Source organism: Peromyscus maniculatus, chromosome 12 (genome assembly GCF_049852395.1).
Source record: "Peromyscus maniculatus bairdii isolate BWxNUB_F1_BW_parent chromosome 12, HU_Pman_BW_mat_3.1, whole genome shotgun sequence".
Classification (NCBI taxonomy): domain Eukaryota; kingdom Metazoa; phylum Chordata; class Mammalia; order Rodentia; family Cricetidae; genus Peromyscus; species Peromyscus maniculatus.
In genome coordinates, this window is record NC_134863.1 from 77902107 (window position 1) to 77920678 (window position 18572).

The following is an 18572-nucleotide window of genomic DNA, read 5'->3' on the forward strand; positions in this document are numbered from 1 at the left end:
GATACCCTGAATCCTGTTAGCCATCAGTAACCTCATGCTTACAGTTCAGCCAATAACTTCAAAGAACTACCTCACCCCTAGCCCCCTCATCCAATCCCAAGCTGCATGTAAACCTTTCCTATATAAAACCCTTTGAGTGAATGCTCGGGGCCATCCTCCTCCAACCTGCTGTCAGATGTTGGGCGTGGACCAAGCCTGAGCTTGCTTGTTATTAATAAACCCCTTTATGTTTTGCATCGGATATTGGCTCTGCGGTGGTCTTGCGACGTGGGCACATGTGCACTACAAGTCAGAGGTAAGAGATTACCGTTGAACTCCCCTTTGGACCATAACTTACACAAAGGTCATTATTTGGCCCCTCATATCTGTCTGAAGTCAATTACACCCCTAAAATGCTCAACCATTGCCCAGGTGTCAGATAGGAGCAGATGGTAGAGCATCACCTGGCAAGTATCTGAGGGTGCTCATTTTTCTGTTTGCATGAAGTCATGAAAGATAAATCAACGCACTGGTTTATTAATTTGGAAAATCTCATTTATTATAATATGGATCATATTAGGTACATAGTCCTCCCACTTGAAAAACATTAAGTAGCCAGCGATTTTTACATGAAGGAAAGATAAAAAGCAAGTCACAATGAGAAAGGAAGTTTGCATTAACTCAGGACACAGTGCAAACAAGAAGAAGCAACTGATACTCAGATAGAAGCAAAAGTCCAGAGAGTTGCAATTTTAATCCTGGCTCCTCATCGTTGTTGTTCACTGGAACAAGGAGGCTACTGCCCTCCTTGTGCAGAGCAAGATGGACGACAAGTGCCAAACACACGGGTCCCTGGTTGGCAACTACCAGAGACAGGCCGCAGAGGTCTGCAGCTGTTCGACACAATGTGAATGGTTTGAGGGCCATAAGACATACAGCCCGAAGGCCTGCACCCATAAGGGACAATGCTCAGGGGTCGGCAGCTACTGGATACACAGGGGAGTGGGCGATAGCCACCAGACACACAGCCCATAGGCTGGCAGTTGTTGAAGAACGGACTCACTGGTCGGTAGCTGCTAGACACATAGCTCACAGGCCTGCAGGATGCTGGGAGGCAGACACCAGAGATGACAGAAGCAGGAAGATAGCCAGAGCCCTGGCAGGGTCTGGGCACATAGTATGCAGAAGTGCAACAGGAGTTTTCATAGCTGCTGGCTTCATGGCTGCCTGGCTGGCCACTGGAAGGTTCTCCAAAGGTCTCCGGGCAGTTGTCCATGAACCAGGTATGATCTTGGCAGTTGCTGGGTACACAGAAGACCTCTCCACAGTCCATGTTTGTAGAACAGAGGGCAATGGAAGGGGTGGCTGGGATATGGCAGGAATTTCTGAGTGATCCTGAGTTGCAGTTTCCGGAGCAGTTGTTACGGCTAGCCATGGTGAGCGTCGGAGAGCGTTGGCGGTCTAAGAGAAGACGAGAGAAGCTCGGTGTGATTCTGACACTCATTCGTCTTGTCCCTTTATATATTCTCAGAGGGTGGCAGTTCTGTATACAGACTCATCTTCCTTGTTGTCTGAGGCTGCATCTGAACTCTATTATACCCAGGAAGTGGGGCTCCTACCTCTCATAAAACTGGATGATCTCTGCAATACCTTCCATCGATTGAGTATAACTATAAATCAGTGTGACTGGGTTTTAATAGGGGCCTTGGTCAAGTTACACCAACCCAAACAGACACTTTAGAAGGCTATGGACTCACTAGTTCTAATCACCGGTGCGTAAACATTTTTCTTAGCGTTCTCTTTTGGAATTGCCTCTGAAAGTTGAAGCAAACTACTCTGAATAATGACAAGTTATACATAACTCACTGAGAAGCAAATTCCATTCTTTTTGTACATTGACAAAAAAATTCTAGGAAGCAAAAGGTTTGGAAAGAAACTAAAAATTTTTCACCTTTTATAATCAAAAGAATTTTAAAGGCCATGCTGTGAAAGACTCCTGTGTGTTTTCCTTGATTTCAACCTCTGAACATAAAATGATTTCCCCTGAAAATATGTTATTTCAGAAAATGAGTGCTTGCTTCATTAATTTCTGTAAATGAATAAACAGTCATTGAGATTGTATTTTGTCTGTGATACTTTTGAATATAGGTAATGAGGTCGAGTTCAGTTAAAATGATGGATTCCAGATTGAACAAGGGCAAATACGCAGAATTCCAAAAAGAACCCTGGACAAAATGGCATTATCATGAATTCAACAGGCTGTATGTCTTTCAATGTTATTCATACTACCACTGAGAAATATCTTTCTGGATAAAAAAAAGTCTATTATGATGACCATGACAGTATTGTGTTTTATTTCCCATATTACATCTGATCACAATTTTCAAAAAGGACTGCCTGCATTATTGGCACAAATAATGATAGAATACATACAAACTTTCCCTAGGTTTGAGCACTTGGAAGCCTACTTAGAAACTTGTATGTCTCTACAAACTTGTTTTAAATGCATGAAAATGGCCAGCCTCCACTATTCCACTGCATTTTTTCACCCACTGGCATATCCAGTAGCTCCAGCGGCTATTTTAATGGGAATTTAAATTATCTGTCGAATCTCAATTCCATCCCCTTTGGCTAAAAATTCAATTTAAATCACAGCACTTTCTTCTACTTTAATGTTCAATGGTCATGGCCACACTTATCAAGTCTCCCTATGCCCAGGAGAGTAGCAAATATGAACTAGTACGCTGGTTTCTCTATAGCAATACAGGTCTCTTTTACCAGAAGGGTTATGTGTGACGATGAAGTCATATAGACTCTGAGGTCTTATACACCTATAATGAATTTATCTCAGAACATGACATCAGAGGCTATTAGTCTTTGATGGTTTGTGCCTGATGTGATTAAGGAACCCCATCCTAGAACCTCATCACTGGATATTCTGTACACAGTGGCTAGAGTCTTCTACAAACTTGGACACATATGCTGAGTATCATTAGTAATAGGGATATTCACATTTAGGTGAATGTTTATCAAATTTATGTTTAGATGCTTTTTAGATGTGCTGATCTCTAAAATAACCAAGAGCCAAGCCTGTGTCATCAGTGTGTCACCAAGGTGTGTATATGCGTGCATGGGTCCCATATGTATCCTATGTATGCATGGGTGTTTTTTCTTCCTAAATGGAAGTGTTATGGAATTAAGAGTAATGAGCATTTAGTCAGCACTTACTCCATAACATACCTGATGGCGTAGACGTACAGATGGCTGCTGACAATTCATCCTTATAATTTTAGAAGACAAAATTTTACTGTTTCAAGTATTCATATCAAAAATATAGAACATTAGAGTAATAGACATAAAGAGAAGCATATTAAATAAAAATTCCTTATATCTCCAAACATTTTATTCCCACAATCTAATATGGAATCATATAGAAATGAATTGATACTATCACCTAATAACTGTATAAGTCTGGACATTAATTAATTTATGTGTCTTCTGTCAACATCAGTACCACTTTTACCTACAAATATTCCTACAAAATTCCACAGACTTTCAGAGAACACAGTGTCCTGAAAGTAATTCCTATAGACTGAATGATGCTATTTCATATTGGCTATGTTACTATAAGGTTTTATTTGGCCCAAGTAAGGCTCCCATAACTTACAGACAGTCAAGTTCATATAACCCTAGATCCCAAAGAATCCAAGAAAATGAGAAACCATGTAGTCCCCAAGATTAATCCACACTATGGCTTTATAGTCAATGAATCAGGAACCTTACCACTTATACTTTATAGAGAATATCATGAATATTTCTATCTTGGACAAACAATCCTCAGCACATTCAACAATGAAGGTTTGCCAATAAGTGACACACATTCATTGTTTCACCCATTAGTTAGTTTAAAAAATATTTATCAAGAATCCAAGATATATACCACAGAATGAGATAAGCAGTAACACAAGATAAAAGTAGTTCCTGTCTCAGGTAGACTTCTTTGGTGGACCAGCCACAGCAGTGTTTAATAAGCCCCATAAGTGATGCACAGAGAAGGCAAGTGGAATCTACCAAGCTTGACTGAAAGTTGACATAATTCTACTAAATTTTATGGATAGAAAGAAATGACATGGGAATCTGGAAAACAGAGAAACAATTCATCAGTAGGAAAAGACACAAACACTGGAAGAAAATTGACAACACAGTTCTTTCAGTGGAGGTTTCCAACAGTGTCACTAAATTTAGATTGGCTAGCTGAATGTCTTGGTGTCATTAGGGAATGAGTTAATGTTCTGTTCTAAAGAAATAACCAAGCATCGGTTTTCAGAAAATGATGCTAACAGTAAAGTGTGTTTTCACATCTCCAAGATCATGTGTTTCATCCATCTTCTGATTCTGGAATCCGTGCTGTCATCTATATTGTGTTTTGTGAATGAATCCCTCATTGCCATCTGTAATTCTTAGCCCCACTGTCTTCTGTTTTATCTGTTTCCTGTTGTGCTTAGAATTACATTCCCAAAGTTAGTTGTGTCATGAAACTCTCCCCCAAACCATCACAATTTCCAGTTGACCATACACAATAAGCCAGGCACTTGGTCCACCCTGCTCTGCTTCCAGTGAGTTTCATAGACATTCTTGCTTTGCTTGTTCATGTCTACACTCACATCACTTCCTCTTTCCATGTCTTGTGCCGGATTGACATTTCCATCCAGCCCTTGGGAAAAACTCCAATTTCATTGATCTGGACTTTAAGTAATTTAACTACTTTTTCATAATTACTTCTCAGGCTGTTCCTGCCAAACTAGACTTCTCTAGTCTTTAACACCATGTAATTACCATTACTTAACATCACTTAAACCTCTTACCAACTGTGTTGGCCAACTTCCTGCTGCCTGTGTCTATTTACTTTTTTCCCTCTGTTGTGTGCATGCTATCTCCCTCTCACAACAAGCATAGGCAGCTACTTTGTAAGCAAAGCTTTTCTCATCTTATTTCCCAACTGTAATATGGGACTCAACGTGGCTACCACTTACTGTGGCCTTCCTGTCATTATCGCATACCAGACACTATTTTATATGTTTTACAGGTATTACTTAATTTAATTCTCATCACATCCCTACTTGAGTAGGCATGATCACTATGGGGAGCTTAGTCTATCATTAGTAAATATTCCTAATAAGCATCATAGCAATCACAAAATATGCCCTTGGTTTTCTTCATCAAATGAAAGTTAACATTTACTTATTCAATAATCTCTCTCATGTACTTTTTTTTACCCTTTATCTATATATACCTGAAAATTTAGCTTACTGAAAATGTAAAGAATTTGAAAACAGCAGAAAAGTGTCTTCCTGTTTTGAGAAATTTATGTTCACATCATGAATATGCACTCCCCTTTCCCTAAATCCACCTATCTCTATCTCTGTCTCTCTTCCTCTCTCTCCTGTCCTCATTAACATACATGCTTAAATCTTTATTAAAACTGTTTCTTGAGAAACTTCAGTTTGCTTTAAAAAACACTGTAAGAAGGCAAGAAGGCTTCATATGCTTTGTCATGATTCTCACGTGCATGTTCTAAAATTTTTTGCTAATGGTCACCCTAGCTTGGCTTAGGGAAACATTACATGACCTAAATGAAACACCTCCTGTACTTTGTCACTTATAAAATCACTCAACTGCAGGCCATTACATAGTTAACCCCCTACCCAGCAATGTAGAATTTGGAATCAGTTTGTGTGGACATAATATAGTATTAATTAAATTTTTGCTGTGCTGTGCATATTAAGTATTGAAATACATATGTATTTAATTTACAGAAATATATCATATATTTATATAAAATTAGTTTATACAAATTATGGTGGAATTTCACACCTTCCTATCTTCTTCCTTCACATGCCCTAATGAATCCTACATGATATAAAAAAAAACATGCTTCATTTAAATCAACACTTCCTCTCATAATTTATTAAAGACATGAAACATAGAGGTATCTATTTTTTCCATTCTTATGATTAAGTCATTGAACTGTGTTCTTTTGTCTGCATTAGGCCTTTGAACTATTTCTTCATTTACCTATATGTTGATATATTAAATGTAAAAGACTTTTATTTAAACATTTCTAGGTTTTTCTGAGATAAAACTGAGCAATAGAAACTGTGTGTTTACATACATATGGTTAAAGTTTACAATATGATGATCTTTTACTACACATATGCATTGTGAAGCCACAATAGCAATCAAACAAATTACATTCCTACCACTTCACACAGTTAGCATTTTTGTCTCTTTAAAAAAAAAAAAAAAAACTATGTTTTAAGACTTTCATAGATGTAGACAATGGTTGTGATCATCTCACTCCTACTTTCCCTTGCAGGTCTCCCAAAACTCTCTCATCATGCCCACCCCCCAAACCTCATGTCCTCTTTTTGTTTGTCTTATTGTGCCCAATTAGAAATGTCTGCATGTTCATAAGTGTGGAGTCATCCACTGAAGCACAGACAATCTATGGTCACTCCCCAAAAAGAAATGACGCTCCCCGCCCCAGCTGCCATCAGTTGCCAAGATCTACTTATGTGAACACTTACAATCTATTCATCTGATGAATTTTAACTATACTATACAGCGCTGTTAAATGATGTCTCCATGGTATATGTCATATCTACAAGCTCACCATGACTACATAAAAGAAACTTGTTTTTTCACCAAAGGGGTCAAGATCATGATGAGGAAACCCACAGAGACAGCTAACCCAAGCTAGTTGGAACTCACTGACTCTGGAATGACAGCTGGGGAACTTGCTTTGGACTAAACTAGGCCCACTGAATGTGGGTGACAGTTGTGTGGCTTGGGCAGTTTATGGGGCCACTGGCAGTGGGATCAAGATTTATCCCTAGTGCATGAAGTGGCTTTTTGGAGCCCATTCCCTTTGGTGGGTGGGTTATCTTGCTCAGCCTCAATACAGGCAGGAGGGGCTTTGTCCTGCTTCAACTTGATGTGCCAGACTTTATTGACTCCCTGTGGGAGGCCTTACCCTCTCTGAGGAGTGGATGGGGTGGGGGATGGGAGGGAGGGGGGAGAGAATGGGAGAAGGGAAGGGAGGGGAAAGGTGGAGGGTGAGCAGGAGGAGGGGAGGGAGGAGGAATTGTGGTTGGTATGTAAAATGCAAAAAATAATCTTTTAAATAAAAAATATTTTCATTGGAGAGAGAGAGAGAGAGAGAGAGAGAGAGAGAGAGAGAGAGAGAGAGAGAGAGAGAATTAATTCCTTTTTAATCACAGTCAGGCCTCCGAGCCAAGTGACTTTCAATAAGGCCCAAAAGACAAGAGAAGACACAGAAGGGTTTTATCATTTCCTGGAGAGTGAAACCCAGGATACTGGTGACCCTGGACAATGAGTTTAAAAGTATTAAAAAGAATTTCATTTAAGATTCTTATGGATGTTAAACAGGCCTGTACTCAAAATAAAATTAAAAAAAGAAAAAAGGAAACTTGTTTTTTCAGTAATCTATGAGTGATATGGCATTTTGATTGGAGAATTTAATCCATTTATACTTAAAGCAATTATCAATAACAAAAGACTACATCTTGCTGTTTTCTTACTTAATTTCTTTTTTCTCCTTTGTAATTGTCACTATTGAGTTAATATTATTTTCATGGCTCTATACCTTGATTTGTTTTCCCTTTGTGAGTTCACCACAGAATCTTTTCATGGAGGGAATCACCATGATGATTTCATAAAATATCTCATGGCTATAAATACCTATTTAAGGTGATAGTAACAACTATATTAAATGGTCTTCATTGATATAACAAACTACCTGACAAGAAACAACTTAGAGGAAAAAGAGGAGCTGAGTTTGTCTTACAGTTTGAGGGTATACAGCCCATCATGTTTGGGAAGGCACAGAGCAGGTGGAGGAAACCACTGATCATATTAGGTCTCCAGCAGAATACACAGAGAAAATAGAGTTAGGACTGGTGTCTCAAACCTGAAAGCCTGAGGTCATTGGTCTTCAGCTTCCCTGTTTTGGTGACAGGTTCTCTTGTTTGCCCCTACATATCTCACAGGGATACTAAGATTTAAGAGGCACACTACCATGTATAGTATGGGATCAATATTGGGGCTTTGACAAGTAAAAGCTGCTTTGGAAGAGTCAGAGAACGTTGCAAAATGTTTTGTCAAATTTGAGGGAATTTCACCAGAACCAATAGTGCTCATGTTGACTAATCTGAAACAATATATGGCCCTTCAATTTATTGTCTGTTAATAAGAAGGGATTGAGGAGATGATTAAAATTCAATTCCTAAGGAAGAGGTACAAAGACAGCTGAAAAACAAAGTCCAGAGTGAGTAGGGAATCTCTGCTTTAATCTAATAGTCAGCTTTTAGTTTGACACCTCAAACTGCTAATTAAAAGGATTAACTGGGTGAGTAGAGTTTCCTCTAAAATGATTACAGAGATCTCTCTGCATATGTGCTGATCTCAAAGTACAGAAGATTCATCATTGATATAAACAGGGTCTAGTTACATTGTTAGAACTTTATCTTGGGTCTTGTGAAGGTAAGCAAGTGGGATATTCCTTTCTGTGAAGGATGGAAGGGGCTGGCAGCCCATCTCTCAGTTCAGTCCTTGAAATTTTCAGGCATATTCCCTCAATTCATTTGGGAAACTTCTGCAGCAGTTATGTTGAAACTGGGCGACTAATTTTTCTGCACAATGAGGTACTATGTGCTCCAGAAAAAGATCAAAACAAGTAACAAAAATGCTCCGTGTTGTGTGTATCTGCAGCCTGATACACCCCAAAAGAACAAACCTTGTTCTTCAGCAGAGAAACTGCTTTAATTGTAGAACTAGACCTTTGAGTCTATTTAATATTCTCTGGCATAAATATTTAAGATGTTGCTAATGACCATGGGACATCAGGTGGACTAGAAATACGAGTTCTTAAAACCTGGGTGAGAAAATCTTGCTTCCCCCACCCCCCACCCCCCACCCCCCACCCCCACTTCCCCTCTCCTTCCCTTCTCTCTCTTCTCTCTCTTTACCTCTTGCTCCTGCATTAGGGCATTAGCTACTGTAAGAAGATGATGTAGAATATTAACCCTCTGTCTACTGCGAACATAGGAGCTTATCTTCAAATACGCTGGGTGATTTCAAGGAAAGAAGCATGCAGAACTTGTGTTCTTTGGTATAAGTGCAAAAATAAGCAAACCAAGGAAGAACATTGGGCTGTTTGGAATTCCATACAATTTCATTAGTTTTAGCAGAGATTGAAAGGAGGACCAGAAGGTGAACTCGTGGAAAGCCCATGGAGCCAATTCAGAACTTTTTTATCCTCAGCACTATGTGCCCATATTTGCTCACCAGTAAGTTGCAAAGTGGATTCTCCTGGTGGCTAAAAGCTACATAAAAAGAAGTAACAGTGCCTCTTGGGACCCTTTGAGCTACAACTCACTTGGATGATTTTTGCTGAACTAAACCTTTGGCAAACAGAGGCAGTCTCTGTCTGTTGGATGATACTGGAGTTCTCATTATAGTGGCTTTATTGAGTGCTGTCTGAGACTTCATGAATGGATTGAGTACAATCTACTGAGGGCAGATTCTGGGTAGTCACTGGGCTGGAACATAGAGACATTCATCAAAGCAGTGCAGGGGAGAGACAATGATTGGATGCTGTTGGGGAAAATCCTTAGCAGGAGGCACTTGCATTCCTGTCTCTAGGGCAGACTCACCAGTTCCTTCTGTTTTGAAATATCTTTTCAACCATGCTTGTGGAGCAAATAGAACAATACATATAGTGTTTTCTCTGGGGAAAATGGCAGCCATACCTACAGCCTATTATCACATGCATTGGCCAGAGCTTAGAAGCTCAGAGCTTTTGTAAAACAAGACAGTGTGAACACAGCTGCCACCTGGCCCTCATGGAACTGAGGCAAATGCTAACACCCTGGCTTCTGCTGCTGCCATGAATAATAACCATCTCTGTCTCTGACCTAAGTGTCTTCTCTCTGTTGCTAGCATTTGCGATACTGTAACGGGTTAACTTGTTACCATGGAAATGGGGTAACATCTCTTGACTTCTCACGGTTCTCAAAGTCCCTTCCTACAAGCTGTTGTTTGCCAGTTGAAATTATGAGATAGCCCTCTCATCATTATAAGTACTTATTTTTGCTATTTTTGACAAGCATTTAATAAGAAACAGAAATACAAGTAGTGATGCAATAGTTAGAGTAACGTATAAATAAAATGAACAAATTATGAAGAGAGAGCTGATAATAATAATTCAAGTTATAAAGAAACTTGATGCCATCATAAAAATACATCTGGGAGGCTTAATGGGCATTGACAGAAAAGGCCAAAGAAAAGGGAACAAATGTAAACCACAGTTTGCTTAACAAATAATCTTAAAGCTGAGACACAGAGCAAAAAAACAAGCTGGTGAAATTCATCTTTATACATACATATATATATATATATACATATATATATATATGTATGCTCACATATATAGTGGTGTGTGTGTGTGTGTGTGTGTGTGTGTGTGTGTGTGTGTGTGTGTGTACCTCTGCCTGTGTATATGCAGAAGCCAGAGAAGCATATCACTTTCCATTTAATTCGTTTGAAGAAGGGTCTCTCACTGAACCTGGAGCCAGGCTGGCAGTCAGCAAGCCCCAATGATTCTGTTTTCTCCATGCCTCCCAGCTCCCCACTACCCAATACACAATAGTACTGGGATTACAAGTGTGTGTGTGTGTGTGTGTGTGTGTGTGTGTGCACACCTGATTTTATGTGGTGGGTGGTGAAGGTTTGGACTTGGGTCCTCATGGTTGTGTAGCAAGTGTTCTCACCCAATGTCCCACCTCCCCAGCACCCGACATCTGATTTTTCTTTAATGCAATCCTCAGAACATAATCTTTCATGAGATTTACCACCTCCTTTAGCGATGCCAGCAAGCAACCTTTACATACTTTGTTAAGAAACGTGAGGGGTTTTTGAAAAAGCAATGGAAGTCAAGGCAAACATGGTGGTTATGTTGTCAGTATGCAAACAGAGTCCACTAGAGGTCAGCAGCTGCTAACTCCCAATCAAGCATAAGACGTGCGTGTACAATCCACAACTGACCACTGTGGGATCCTGGGACATCCACTGTTACCTGTTCACAAAGCCCAGGACTTTGAGTGCAGGTTTCTAAGTGGCAAGTTCCAAAGACTTAGGAAGAAAATGCTGAGGGCAATTCTGTAGACAAATCAGAGTCAGGTAGGGAAAATTTCATAAAGGCTGAGCATACTGTCTGCTGGTTGGCAGCTGGCAATTCCCTTCTGGTGTCTTGGCAATCCTTCAGGAGCTGGCTTCTCTGCCATGGCTGCTGCTGGCTTTGCAGAGGGGACTTCTGAAGCTCCTGTGGAGGAAAGGGCTATTTAGAGGACATGACAGAAATATGGCAGTAATCCCGAGGGAGTGACAGTGTTTTCAGATAAGCACTTATTGAAAGACAAGATGACCTTCGTTAAGAAAAGTTCCTCCCCTGAGTGAGTGCTAGCCCCTTTTCTCTGCTGTGACCTCAGGAAATGTTAGGGATGGATGGGTGTTATAATCCTATGAAGGTGATGAATGCAACCCAATCATTTAGATGGCAGGGATGATAACCACTTACAAGCATGTGAAAGTATTTGCTGCATCTCCGAAATAAAGAACCAATGGTTTTCTTACATTTATAAAAATAATATTCCAACTTACATTAAGGGATATTTAAAACTCTGTAAATGAAAATATGTTTATTACACAAGTATATTCACTTAAGTCACATTTATGATCTAATAAAGATTATTTTATATCTCCTATAGAACTGTTAGTACACATGTAGGTTTCATTAAAGATTTTGTGGTTAACACATTTTTAAAAGAAGCTCATCATGAATGGTAAAGTAATGCACAGCCAAGGAAACGTTGGAATGAGAGTCATATGCTTGAGTTCTAGCTCTGACTTTCTTGGTAATGAGCTAAAATGGACTTGAGTCTGTCACTTAATGTTAGCAGGCATATTTGTTCATCTCTAGTGAGTGAGGCTCACTGAAGATAAAAGTGAGGCCACATATGAAGAACACATCAAAATAAACAGCTGATCTTTGTTGTGAATACACAGGCTATATGTATTTCACTCAGCATCCAGAGGAAGATCTTGGAGGCACTTAATCCTGACTGGACATCTCTCAGGGTGAAATATAGCTTTGGCTAGTGTTTGTCCTCACAGGAAAGTTCAATGGCCCACAGTGCAGAATATTGTTTTTTGATTGCTTAGAGTTCCATTAGCAGCTTCAGGGTCCCAGAGCACTGGCCTCATATTAGAATTCCCTCAGGACTATTCTCAAGATCAATGCTTTGATCTCTATATCCATTCACTACAGGAAATTAAACCAGAGTCCTGGGGACCAAGCTACCATCAGCTATAGCCTTCGGGACATGGGAAACCAGGAGCAGACCTGCTTTAGACATCCTACTGAACAAATAAGCCTGAACAATGGAAATCACCTTGATGCCTGTTTCTATTCTCTCAGAAAGATATACTCTTTCCAAGGCAACAGATGCTCTAACAGTAACACCTGGTAACTAAGTAACACTTAGAATTCCGACAGGCCTTAACCGAGTCTTGCTATAAAACTAACCATCTTATAAGTGTGTTATAATATGGCATGTAAACATCAATTGAACAAAAATTTGCAATTTATTTTACTCTGTGCTATAATTTAGCAAAATATGAGACCTAGGGAAGTAAGTTTGTTCTTGACGGTGTTAACACACACTATGAAATTAGTCCTATAGGATAGAGTATAAAAATAATAAGTCATTTCAAGAGAACAAAAAAAGAACAAAACAAAACAACAAAAAACAGCATCCATGGGTGATCCTGAGATCACTTCTTACACAGTTTGAAAGGGAGTTTGTAATCCAGGTATTCCACTGCACAGTCATTGTAAGTAAGGAGGAAGCAAGTGTCTTTAAATAGTGACAACTTGGTACATCCTAAGGACTACTGTTATCAGCTTGCCTTTGATTTTCAATCTTCTTTTCTCATTATCTTTGTCAATTAGTAGGTATTGACCTCTTGCAGGAGCATTGACCCCATATTTGAAGCAGGGCTGTATTGAGTAATGGAAGAATAGAAACTGACTTAGCCATTTTCAGCTATTCACCCTTGGGATTTCTTTGTTCTTATGTGCAGAGGCAACAACACTGGCTTTGCCTTGGGCTTCAAGGAACAGCTCTCTTTGAGTCTTATTAGTGAGTTTGCTTCCACAAAACTAGAGAAAGTTTTATTAAAATGTCAAGCAAATTGCTTACAACTATGCTACAACAGAAAGGTTTCTTTTTAATGTAGTTTTATACGTTTACTCTACCTGCACCTCTGAGGCCATGGTGCAGTGTATCCCTTATCAGGGTCAAAGGAAGACCAGGGCACCGAAGAGTATGACACTCTTGTTACCTCCAAGGTATCACTTCAAAAGGTTTAACAACAGTTGCTCTACGCTGGTTGTTCCTGAGATATTCTGTTTTAGTTGACTATTTTACATGCACGTAGAAAGATTGGAAACATTTTACATGAAAGAATGACAAGCTGTGGGTGTGAATGGGACTCCTGAATATTCAGAGGAAGAAGAGTGAGAACAAGCTGTTGTCAAAGAAAGGGGTAAAGGATTCTCAATCAGTGTCAACCAAGTCTTCTCTTCATCTCCTGTGTCTACAATGAGCATAAGGTTTTCAAAATAAAATTTATTTAGATAAAGTGGGAGGATAAAGGTAATGGAAAATGAAATTATTGATATTAAGACTAAACAATCTCTTATATTGTTCAGAAGTCTCACTTCCTGCCATATACATATCTTACCTCACCCATATCATGTAACCAATTTCATATTGTTTCTAAAATGTTTGTAGTATATAGCACATTTTAAACCTGTAATAAATGTGTATCATCTATTGCATTCATTCCTGAATTATGAATAAGACAAATAGTCAACTATACTTACTGCTCTGGAATTCCTCTCTAGATCTTTACAGTGATTAGCTGAACTGATCATTTTCAATTAAATTGTTTGTATTGACCTTCTGTATAACATAGATGCTGTGGATATCGCTCTATATAAATAAAACACTGATGGCCAGTGACCAGACAGGAAGTATAGGCAGGACAAAGAGAGAGGAGAATTGGGGAAATAGGAAGAAGGAGGGAGAGACACTGCAGCCACCACCAGGACAAGCAGCATGTAAAGACGCCAGTAAGCCACCAGCGACGTGGCAAGGTATAGATTTATAGAAATGGATTAATTTAAGATATAAGAACAGTTAGCAAGAAGCCTGCCACGGCCATACAATTTATAAGTAATATAAGCGTCTGAGTGATTATTTTATACATGTATTGTGGGACTGCGGGGCTTGGTGGAACCTGGAGAGAAGCCCTCCAGCAACACATAGATGTACCTTATACTTAGAGTTACCCTGATGACCAGCAATGTCATGTAATTTATACTTTAAAACCCACTTTATATGATAAAAAATCTCTGTTATATGCTTGTTACGTATGTCTGACAACTCCATTCATGCAAGCCTTCCTCTTTATTGGAAAAATGGGGTAATAAAATAGTGATTCTTCCATCCAGTTATTATGATAAGACATATACAGAATATACAGAATGTTTGATAAATACTAAATGCTCTGATAGTACTAGGTTTGTTGAGTCTAGCTCATGGCACGTTACTGTAAAAGCAAGTAAATGTTCTTGATATTCATTTTGCTTGACTTTAAACAGGAAAGTATGTAGTTAAGATACCTATGTTCTGATGACTCTGACACACCAATGCATAGATCCCACTACAGTTTCTCTTTAGAAAGAAATGAGTCATTTGACTTACAAAAAGTGTTCTGAAATATATAGAATGTGAGTTCCTCATGATGTACCCAGCATGTACCACACTGCTTCTGTCCTTTCCCATGCTACAGGAAGGCATTTCTTGGTCTTTGCCCTGTATTTTCAGTACAGCACACTCAATCATAAACTAAGGTTGAGCCCCAAGAGCTAAATAGCAAATGAAGTGTCAAATGATACCTGGCGTATATTGCACACTTGCCACGTGTTAAACACTCCACTAAGCATTTAATTGGAACTTTATCATTGAGCTGTCACAATCATCTACTACATTAGGCAGCACTTTATCCACTTTATAGTGAAAGAACAGAGTCTCTGAAATGTCAAATCGTCCCAGGGCACACAGCTAGTAATTGACAGAATTTGAAATTGAGGAAGATCTAGTCATAACCTGTTCATGATCTTCTCCTTACAATAAATTTCCCTCCGAGGTCTCTTCCTGAAATCATACCATTTCATATTCAAATATTGAAAGTCTTGTGTGATGTCACAAGATTCATCCCTATGAGGGACTAACATGTGTTTCATGTTGGGTTACATCATGGACTGGCCCATTCTTCAGATAAAATTTTTAGGGAAAATGACCAAGCTTAGCCTAAAAGAATTAGTTATTAGCCTAAAGTGATGAATATGGTAGACATGAAAATAAAACTTGTTTAAAAGTCATTCCTCTCTTCTGGGATTTTTAATCTTCCCATGCTTCTCTAACCATATATAGTCATTATTAAATTATTCTTTCATATAAGTTATACCAAGTACAGGAACACATATGTGAAGGAATATACAATAAACAGCAGTCATATGAATTTAATTCACCACAGGTGATTCATTTGAACTTCTTTGAACTTTGACAAAAATTTTCATTGGGGATAAATTTCTTCCACGTTCACATGTTGACTGGATTGAAATCCAAAGAGGCTGGGATGAGATGAAGTGTTTATTGTTGACAAAGCTATGTTGCTAGCATTACAGATGTGGTCAGATGCAGTATAGCAACATCTGGCTTCAGGAATATTCCTCTGTGTCCACAAGCAGTGCTTCCATTGATAAAATCAAATAGTATTCAGCCTCCTTCTTGTACAACTCTCTCAGGATCTGTTCAAGCCACATCTCCAAAATGCATCTGAACAAATGTGGACTTGAAGAATTTAAATTCAAGCCTTCTTCATTGTCTCTATACAACACTAAATCAGGGTTATTAAAAAGAACAGAAGCACGTTTTATTTTTATACTATAAATTAATTATAAAGATAAAAGTCTCACATAACTCTTCCATAGTTACATGATTATAGATTAGGATGAAGAAGTCTCCTAGTCAGCATTACATACCCTGGATATCCAGGGAAGCCAAAGATCATTTTGATTTAAGAATGAAAGCCTGAACACCATGGGAGCTGAAAGTATAAGCCACAGCCCAAAGCTTGTTGGAGACTGAAGTCCAAGATGAACATAAAAACAAGAAGCAAGAAGGAGCACTTTCTTACTCCTCCATGTTTCCTTGTATATGGGCCATCAATGCATTTATAATGAGAACCCTCCATGAGAAGGGTCATTGATTGAGTTCAGTGATTTCAATGCCAGTCTTATCCAGAGAACCCTCACAGTCATCCAGAAATGATATTCTCTCTGGGTTCCACTTGGCTTAATCCACCTGATGTGTGTAATTTCCAAAACACTCACCCACAGGCTGATGGGTAGTTGGCAGGCACATTAGCTTTGGCAGTATTTCAGGGTTGATGTGTTAGCCTGCTTCAGCTAGGTACAGTGTGTAGGGGTTTTGTTGTTTTTATTTTTATTTGGGTATGGGTATTATGCTTGCATAAATGTTTATATAGCCAGTGCCCTCAGAGGCCAGGAATTGCACTACATTCCCTGGATCTGGAGTTCCAACTGATCTTGAGCCACCATTTTGGTGCTAAGGAACTGAACCTAGGTCCTCTGCAAGAACAGCAAGTGCCTTTAACCTCTATACCTCTTCAGCCCCACTTCTCCTGTGGGTATCGATCGCTCTGTATGCTGAGAATGTGTTGCTCTGATTTAGTTGATAAATAAAATGTTGATTGGCCAGTAGCCAGGCAGGAAGTATAGTATAGGCAGGACAAGTAGAGAGGAAAATTCTGGGAACAGGAAGGTTGAGTAAGGAGATGCTGCCAGCTGCCACTGCCATGAGAAGTAAGATGTAAAGTACTGGTATGTCACAAGCCATGTGACAACTTATAGATTGATAGAAATGGGTTAAATTAAGATAGCAAGGAGCCTGCCATGGTCAAGCAGTTTATAAGTAATATATAAGTCTCTGTGTCTTTAATTGGGTCTGAGTGGCTGCAGGACCTGGCAGGACTGGAGAAATCTCTGGCTACATACCTCCTCCCTTGCAATGTGCATTTATTAATCCTTTCCTTTAAAAAAACATCTAAAGTAGCTCTTTTGCCTTTGTGGCATGATCAGCTTCCTTCATTTTTTCACGAATCCCTGGGTTTATTTACAAATCTCCATTATCTGCAGCCTATTGTGTCTGCTAGCAAGACTGCTTGCTGTATCTTATTGAGCATCAACTCTATACAAGATGATTGATCTTTCAATGTATTCACTTTTAACCCTCACAGTGCCTCATCCTTGTAGTCTCAAGCTTAGAGTTGAAAACAAAATACATTATTGAAGAATAGTTACATAAATTACATCTAATCATCCAGTTGGGGTTCAAATAGCCTTAAACAAACATGGAATTTTCAACTTCAAGAAGCTTGTCTTCACAAACCATGTCCTTAATAACCAACTTTTATTTTCTTCCAAAATGAGAGATCCATTTAAGACTGCCCCAAAAGCTTGAAAATAGCCAAGCTACCTAAATAAATCTATTGCATTTCAAATATCCATACTCTATTCTGATTCCAAGATTTCATGGTCTTTAAATTGAGTATGTTTGCTATCTTTTTATAACAACCAAAAATGTGATACCGTATTCTGGCTGCTTCCCTAAAAAGTGGGTAAGGGAACATGTTCTTTAAATTTTCAGATGTGTACTGCTTTTATCACATCAAAGCAGCCTTCAAAACTCTAATATAAAACTTACAGCAAAGGGATCTGGAGAGATGGCTCAGAACTTAAGAGTACTTGTTGCTCTTCCTGAGGACCAGCTGCATTTGGTTCCCACCTAAGTCAGGCAACTCAAAAAACAAAAAACAAAAAAAAAAAAAAAACAAAAAAAAACCAAAAAAAACAAAAAACAAAAACCAAACAAACAAACAAAAAAACCCATAAAAAACAACACCACCAAAAACAAAAACAAAAAAACCCTGAAACTAGTTTCAAGGAATCTGACACACACAAACACACACACACACACACACACACACACACACACACACACACACACACTTTTTAAAAATACTCACCAAAATGTTGAAGAAAAATGATAGTGTGACAACTAGATTTATAATAAGTCTATTTTACTTAAGAGAAATCACATTTTTCCATCCCTAAATAATTGGGAAAAAGAGGTGAGAAAAGTAAGAACAGTGAAAATAGAATGAGGATTCTAATTGTGAATTACCTGTTAAAAGACCACCAGATACTGCATGGTTATGAAGTTCATGGAGGTGAAATCTAAACTTCTTGTACTTTTCAGATACAAGACTCCATTTCTTATTTACAAGTGTTTTGATTTGGT

General features: G+C 38.8%; 1 protein-coding gene across 1 annotated transcript; it reads right to left on the reverse strand.

Annotated features, from left to right (window-relative positions):
- Positions 1-775: 775 nt before the first annotated feature.
- Krtap26-1 (keratin associated protein 26-1) lies at positions 776-1414 on the reverse strand. The gene has a single exon (XM_006987921.2). The coding sequence runs from the start codon at positions 1412-1414 to the stop codon at positions 776-778; it is 639 nt and encodes a 212-aa protein (XP_006987983.1).
- Between the last annotated feature and the right edge of the window lie 17158 nt (positions 1415-18572).